This window comes from Cupressus sempervirens, chromosome 1, assembly GCF_028749045.1.
Source record: "Cupressus sempervirens isolate cs-2001-9-10 chromosome 1, ASM2874904v1, whole genome shotgun sequence".
NCBI classification, from domain to species: domain Eukaryota; kingdom Viridiplantae; phylum Streptophyta; class Pinopsida; order Cupressales; family Cupressaceae; genus Cupressus; species Cupressus sempervirens.
In genome coordinates, this window is record NC_143118.1 from 359,791,697 (window position 1) to 359,799,067 (window position 7,371).

The 7,371-nt window shown below is 35.0% G+C and overlaps 1 protein-coding gene across 1 annotated transcript; it reads left to right on the forward strand.

Moving 5' to 3' along the window:
- Window positions 1-303: 303 nt before the first annotated feature.
- Window positions 304-6,733, forward strand: LOC149577741 (type I inositol polyphosphate 5-phosphatase 4-like). Its single transcript, XM_089825412.1, has 12 exons — window positions 304-660; window positions 776-860; window positions 1,049-1,117; window positions 1,204-1,288; window positions 1,453-1,557; window positions 2,429-3,080; window positions 3,358-3,551; window positions 3,725-3,833; window positions 3,980-4,128; window positions 4,972-5,200; window positions 5,376-5,547; window positions 6,106-6,733. The coding sequence occupies exons 1-10, from the start codon at window positions 631-633 to the stop codon at window positions 5,180-5,182; spliced, it is 1,689 nt and encodes a 562-aa protein (XP_089681538.1). The 5' UTR covers window positions 304-630; the 3' UTR covers window positions 5,183-5,200; window positions 5,376-5,547; window positions 6,106-6,733.
- Window positions 6,734-7,371: the final 638 nt, after the last annotated feature.

The following is a 7,371-nucleotide window of genomic DNA, read 5'->3' on the forward strand; positions in this document are numbered from 1 at the left end:
AAATACAATTCGCATGGCAGCATTAAAAGTAGCTGTTGGAAACAATAGGTAAGGAGTCAATTCACCATTAAAGAAGAATATTATAAAAACAAAATAAAAGCATGAAAGATATGGCAAACATTACTCTTAGAAATGGTGGCTGATATACGGTTAAATATAAGTAGGCAGTGCAATTCACATGGCACCAATAAACATGGTATTAGAAATGTGACTAGTTTACAATTTTTTGTAAATAGACAATACAATTCACATGGCACCTTTAGAAAATGTAATTATAAAACAACCCGAGTGAGTGTTATTGCAAAACTATATGTACATTACAAAGATAACCATTTATGTTTGGTCAAATGTAAACATGGTAAAGTGTTGTTATGGTTGCCACCTTGGAGGGAACTCCATGGTGGGGTCTGACATCTACTTGAAAACTACTTCTGCATATTAAAAGTCTTTTGGTTGCTGTTTTGAACTAGTCTCCTTCCAATCTCAGTAGAAGGGAAAAAATCAAAAAACCCATTTTGATATTTTGACGCATTGTTTCTTGAACAGTAAAATTTGACAATGAATTGGTATATGAATCGGTGCTATTGCTGAACTCTTCAAACACACCAGATTTCCTCCATTGTTACTGCAATGAAGGCTTACAACAGCAGAAAGAAAAAGGTTTTAACTGATTTTACTTCAACACCATGAAAAATGCCGTTTGTTCTCTTCAATAATTCCTGTTCTGACGCAATTAACTCTAACTGGACTGACTTGGTATTTCTCGTTCAAACAGAATTCATGGCCAAAGTTGGTGGCGAAAAAATGGTTGAACATTAAGACCAAAGCAGATGAGTTCCATGCAGATGAGAATTTTGAAGGTAAACCCATTTGTATTTTTGGAAGCTAGTCCTTATCTTGAATTTTTATTCCGTTTCCTCTTCTTTTCTGTTATTGAAAACATGCTTCAGTTTACACTCATGGCAGTTTCTCGCATGGAGGACATTCAATCTTTTTCTACCCACATCATATATTGGGCATTCCATTTATAACCCAGATAAATGTGCAGATCATTTGATTGAAAGACGAAGGAGCATGTCAGATAAGGATTCCTTGCTTTCAAGAAGAGGCTTAGTAGGTACTAAGCAACACACACCAAAAAAAAATGACAAATTGGTTTTTCATTTGAGAAGCAATACTCATTTGTTTTATCAAACATTGCAGGCAATTTCTTGTACAAAACTGAATCTTTGAGGCGAGTAAGCGTTGAACCAGACATAGCCCAAGTAACAGATGTTCAAAAGCTAAGGTATGGTGGCCACAGAATTGGTTCAGGAATCTGTAAGCTTTGTAGTCACTCTCAGAATAAAAAAAGGCTCGAAAAAGTAGCTTTTGAATCTGGGTTGTTGTTTCAAATAGTTTTTCTTGGTGCATGGCGATTTGGAAAGTAACTTGAAGCTTTTTGGTTTTCAGGGTATTTGTAGGAACATGGAATGTAGGGGGTAAAGCGCCTTACAATGGCCTCAAGTTGGATGACTGGTTGCATGCATCACCTCCCGCAGATATATATGTTCTTGGGTAAAGATAATTTCCTCAGTCTATCCATGAAAACAAGTTCGGAGATATTTCGCAGGTCTTTTAATGGGGCTTCTGTCTCTGAAGGCGTAGAAATGTTAAAATCTGATGTTCATAAACTAAAGATGAAGCTGCCAAACGATTCTGTCGAAACAGAAATAGAAAGAAATGACCAAATATTGAGCCGAATTGTTCAGAAACTGAAAAACCAAATACAAAGATCAACAAATATCGGTACAGATTCAGAGAGATCAAGAATTTCTCAACACTATACCAAAAAATAGATATGATGACTAACAAAAACTTTTTAAAAATGTTTGATACAATGCTAAAGCATAACCCGATGACCTAATAACCACCTGCAATTCTCGGGCCAACTTTCAGCACTAAATGAGACCTTTGGAATTGTTCATGAGACCTTCTATAATAAAAAACGGAGTACCCTCCAAGACAAAATGATGCATTTAGTATTGTTCATGAGATTTTCTACAATGAGAAACAGAATGCCCACATCTAAGGAAGCAAAACAGAACAGATGGCCTTAGCCAGAACTAAAAGATGAAACATATAATTTAAGTTTTTCCATTGTAAGGAAATTGAATGGTAATATAGATTGCATGGATTTGAGAATAAAAAGTGGGTGCTAATAATTTCTGCTAAGATACCAATACCTACAAGCATGTTGTGAGTTACATCTGAATTTCTGTGTGTTTTACAACATCAAGTTTAACAACAGAAAATAAACGCAGAAGTTGTTTTTAGGGGTCAAAAGAACTTTCTCTTGATTTGAGAAACATAAGTAGGATACTAACAATTTTGATTAAGATTTTCATTGCATCTTTCCTGATGTGAATTTTCTTCTGAATTTCTCCAGGTTTCAAGAAATTGTGCCTTTAAATGCAGGGAATGTCCTAGGCGCAGAGGACAATGGCCCTGCGGAGAAATGGCTCTCCCTTGTTCGCCAAACACTTGACAACAACAGAAATCACTGCCATAGTCCATCACCTTCTACTTGGCATGATTCAACTAGAGAAGCATCAGAAGTTGTTAACGGTATTGATTCTAATTTGGAAGGTTCTAAACTGCATACCTTACAGAAAAAATCATCTGACGCCTCAAATGTACTTTCCAAAAGGATTGGTGAGGCAAAAAGTTCGCCATTAAAACTGAAGCGAAGGATCACTCTGGCGGAACATCTCTCATTGGGAAGACTAATTGTCTGGGCAGATTCAAGTAGTTCTTCTAGATCAATTTCATCAGAGGATGAAAGTGGTTTGAGTGGATCAGATTCACCCCGCAGTGTTTTTCATTCTCCAATGTCTTGTAGCCCTCTATCAAATCGATGCAATTCAGGTGAAATGAGCTACAGATTGAGTTCATGTCAGCCAAATTATTGTTTGGCAGCTAGCAAGCAAATGGTTGGCATATTTCTCTGTGTTTGGGTACGCAGTGATCTGAGACAGCACGTGAGAGACTTAAAAGTCTCTTGTGTTGGTCGAGGGCTAATGGGCTACCTTGGCAACAAGGTAAGAAGAGAATAATCTCTGGTTCAGCTGTTGTTTGTATATAATTTGTTTGTTTTACTTTCTTTTTATGATGCCCCATATTGTTAAGATCCATTATTTTATAAACAGATCTGCGATTTCCGACCAGAAACCCAAGGAATGTCTGTTATTTACTTGAATGACATGCCATAAATCCCTGAAAGGCAAAGCAATAAAAAATAGATCACTGAGCTTACTTTGAACATAATTAAGAACACTGGTTGGCCACTCATTAATGGGTATTCTTAAATGTTTACAGGGTTCTGTTTCCATCAGCATGTTATATCATCAGACAAGCTTTTGCTTTATCTGTACTCATTTGACATCAGGACAGAAGAGAGGTGATGAGATGAGGAGGAATTCCGATGTCATAGAGATCATAAAGAAGACACGATTTCCACAAGCCCGTGAATCTTTGCTACAGAAATCGCCTGAAAGCATTTTGGAGCATGAGTATGTTTCAATTCATTATCCTAATACTCTTTTGCATTGATAGGCTTTGGTGGAAATTTGATTTTGTGTGTTAACTTGTTTTAATGGATCAGTATCCACAGGAACATAAAGATAATTGATTTGTATGACATGCTGATTATAACTAATTTTGACTGTATGGTTCTGTTTTACAGTCGAGTAATTTGGCTTGGGGATTTAAATTATCGCCTTTCACTTTGCTATGCTGAAACTAAAAGACTACTGGAAATAAGTGATTGGGAGTCTCTGTTGGAGAAAGATCAAGTATGTATAGAATCTTCAAGTTATTTATTATCTTGAAGTGGCTGATTTCTATTAGGGTTTAAATGAAACTTCAAAAGAAAAGAAAAAAATTGTAACATAGTAATGAAATCTGTGAACTGAATCAAATCCGATATTATCCATGGCAGCTTTGCAGTGAGAAGAAAGCAGGGCGTATATTCACAGGCTGGAATGAAGGGAAAATATATTTCCCTCCAACTTATAAGTATTGCAGAAACTCGGACCACTACTCAGGAGATAATTTTAGATCAAGATCAAAGAGACGCACACCAGCTTGGTAGGCGCAAAATAATTCACTTAATGGATTTTTTCTATAACACAATTGGGAGAAATTCTATAAAAGTGGGTAAACTAGACAAAATTAGTGAGCTTGATAATCTCAGGGGTTAAGATTCAGTCAGGCTCATGAATACTAATGAATTGGATTGTGATTTCTACAATCCTAAGTACTCAGCTTTGAAGGAGAGGGGGAATTCTCCATAGTTACCTTGCCTGTTTTCTCGTTTGCTGTTTTTCATTTGAAGAGAATATTTACACGTTTGGTCTTGAAGTTATCTCTAGGAACTCATTCTCTTGATTTAATCACCCAGAGCAGGAGGATAGGAGAAAAACTCTTAAATCTATGAAAAAAATTCTTCAGCAAATTATTGAAACCCATAAATATTTTCCCTGCCATACCCTGGTTCTGTGTTACATATGAGATTTTACAAATTAGCTCAAGCAACCCTTTATCTCCATGGATTGTGAAGAATAGAAGCAATTGAATCTAAAATGGCATAGTGGAAGTTATTTTCAAGGAGCATTTAGATTTTAGTTTCTATGAAGTTCAAGGAGAATTATGTATCAGGAAAATTATCTCCCTGGGCTGTTTAAATGCTTCTTCGAAAATACTACAAAGTTCAATGAGTTTTAATCAAATGTGTAAAGTTATCAAATTTCAAATATTGAGAGTCCTTTCAAATGGTGAAACATTATGGTTGCTTGACAGTAATCTTGTTTTCTTGGGGTGACAGTGATCTTTTAGTTGGGACATTACACTTAAGTATAAAAATTTATTGTTGTTCATATATTCAGTTCAAATGAGTAATTAACTGCCCTTCAACCATTGCTTTCTCTGTAGGTGTGATCGTATTCTATGGTATGGTAAAGGCATAAATCAGCTGTCTTATGTTCGAGGGGAATCAAAGTTCTCTGATCATCGACCCGTTTATTCAGTTTTCATGGCAGAGGTGGAAACACTCAATAGAAGCAAATTGAAACAAGCTTTGATGAGCACAGGAACAAGAATCCAAGTGGAAAAGCTTCTGACTCGAACTAACAGTTGTCATTAAAGTTTTCAAGTCTTTGATGTGAGTATTTGTTCCTCAGGAGTTACTAGCATCATACTGAATACATAGAATTTGTTAAACATGTTGCCTACTTTAGAACCAACTGAGCAATAATTATGATAAGAATCTCAAAACTACTATGCTATTCATTTATTAACAGTGTGGTCTGATCCTTTGGTTTCAATGTATTCAACAGATATCACATGCAAGTGATTTTTAATGGAAAGGAAGAGGATAGTTCCATTTGGTTTTAATAATGGCCACTTCATACAGAGAATGTGGGATGTAAATTTTGTAAAGTCAGATACAATATTGTGCTTCACTGTTCCAAAATGAAGCAAATGTGTAGAACTAAACATCTATCCAGGGTATGCAATCTGACCTCTCATTTTGGTCTGGCAAACTTTTACTTTAAGGTTTAAATGCTTTTATGAATGAAATCAGGTTTTTGGGAATGTTTTATACACGAGTTCCCTTCAATAGAATTGTTTGAGAAACAACTGTTATTGGTGCTCTATGAACAATTGCAAAATATAAGGTCCTGAAAATCAAATAAACATCAATCTCCTTTTATACTTAATGTAATTTTTTTTTGACTTTGCATGAAGATAAGATAGTACTGTATCTCCATGGATTACTGAGAGCCAGTGAATCAGTAATCAATTGGTTAAACAACTTTTCAACCTTTAAACTCTTATCACAAGAATAACTTAATAGTATCACATGAAAACATTAAATACATAACCATATCTACAAGATTGACACAGAAATTAAATGGTATTGCTGAAATTTAACTTGGATGACAACCGCGGTGAGGATTAGTATTCACAAATTGTGCGCTCTTCTAAAGTACAACAGTGAAATACAAGATTACATATGTTTTGTTGGACACCTATTCTTATTTTGCTTGCTTGGTGTTTTTGCAGGCTATCACATGGAATTGATATAAGGATCTTGATATGGATGTCTTGGACTTGATAGACAGTTAAAGAGCATCTATGGGCAATGATCAACTCATGAACCAGATTTAAGAGGAGGTGAAGAGTTCAAGGGTGTATGTTTAGATGTTTCAGATGCCAAGTATCACATTTCTTAGAACCGTGCTTAGAAGTTTTAGCTTTGGTTTGAGCTAGACAGGCAGCAGGGCAATGCAGCAACTATCAATCTGAATCACATACTTTTTGTATGTGGTTATAAAAGTAAATGTTGAGATTGTTGACTTGATGGCCGGTACCTCCTTTGAGATCCGTGTCTTGGATTGGAGTAAATCTGACATTTGTTGCAGGTATTAAGAGTTTGAGCTTTTAGTGCAATGACAAATGCTTCCAACAGTAAACACTCAGTTACCCTTGAGGAGATTAAGGGCCGAGGATGGCCAACTCTGATCTCATAGTCTGCAATGTTTCCAACTTGTACTTGTTTTGAAAAAGAGGAAAAAAAACATTTTGATTCATTAATTTTTTCTCCCTCACAAATTGTAAATCTTCTTCTGTAAAATGGGACTTCTAGTGTCCATTATAATTTAAAGATTTGAGTGTAATTTGGATGCGAAAACTAAGAGCTGTTGATCCAATGCTTCTATGGGCACTTTCAGTTAGATTTATTTTTCGCAGTATATAAATTCTAGAATGATGTTTTAATTAAATGCTTATGTAAATCCTAAATAATATGTCGAGCTCTGTTGAATTTGAACATTGCCTTAACAATTTGCTTTTGATTGAAAAAGATAAAACAGATTGTGAATGAACTCTGAAACTCTTTACAAACAATAAGAAAAACAGCAAAGTCTCAGCAATACAATAGCCATTTATGAGATAATCAATACGGCCAAACACTACCAGTTAAAAGAAATAAACAATTTATTAATCATTTCTACTAACACTCTCACAACTCTCTTTTCTGTTGCACTACGCTTGATGGATCATGGAAATTGATGGGAACCATTAAAAGAAAAAAATTAACCATCGAATCCAAAACTCATATAGAAGAAGACTTTAATAGGATTGTTTATACCCTTATTCTATATTTTTACTCATTTAAATAAATTTGAACCCCTCTTTTCATAAGAAGACCTTGAAAATCATATCTTCCAAACATTTTTTTAATATAAGATAATGGGTAATATTATATGCCAATGAAACTCAGTCAAAATGTCTTTGTGGCTCTTATTTTGAAAAGCTGAAGGACAAGCT

Bases quoted from the DNA above. Each gene is read 5' to 3' on its own strand.
- LOC149577741 (XM_089825412.1), top strand. From the start codon at position 631: ATGAAGGCTTACAACAGCAGAAAGAAAAAG. The intron at 3,834-3,979 runs GTATGTATAGAA...TATCCATGGCAG, and splicing joins CTCTGTTGGAGAAAGATCAA to CTTTGCAGTGAGAAGAAAGC. The intron at 4,129-4,971 runs GTAGGCGCAAAA...CTTTCTCTGTAG, and splicing joins AAGAGACGCACACCAGCTTG to GTGTGATCGTATTCTATGGT.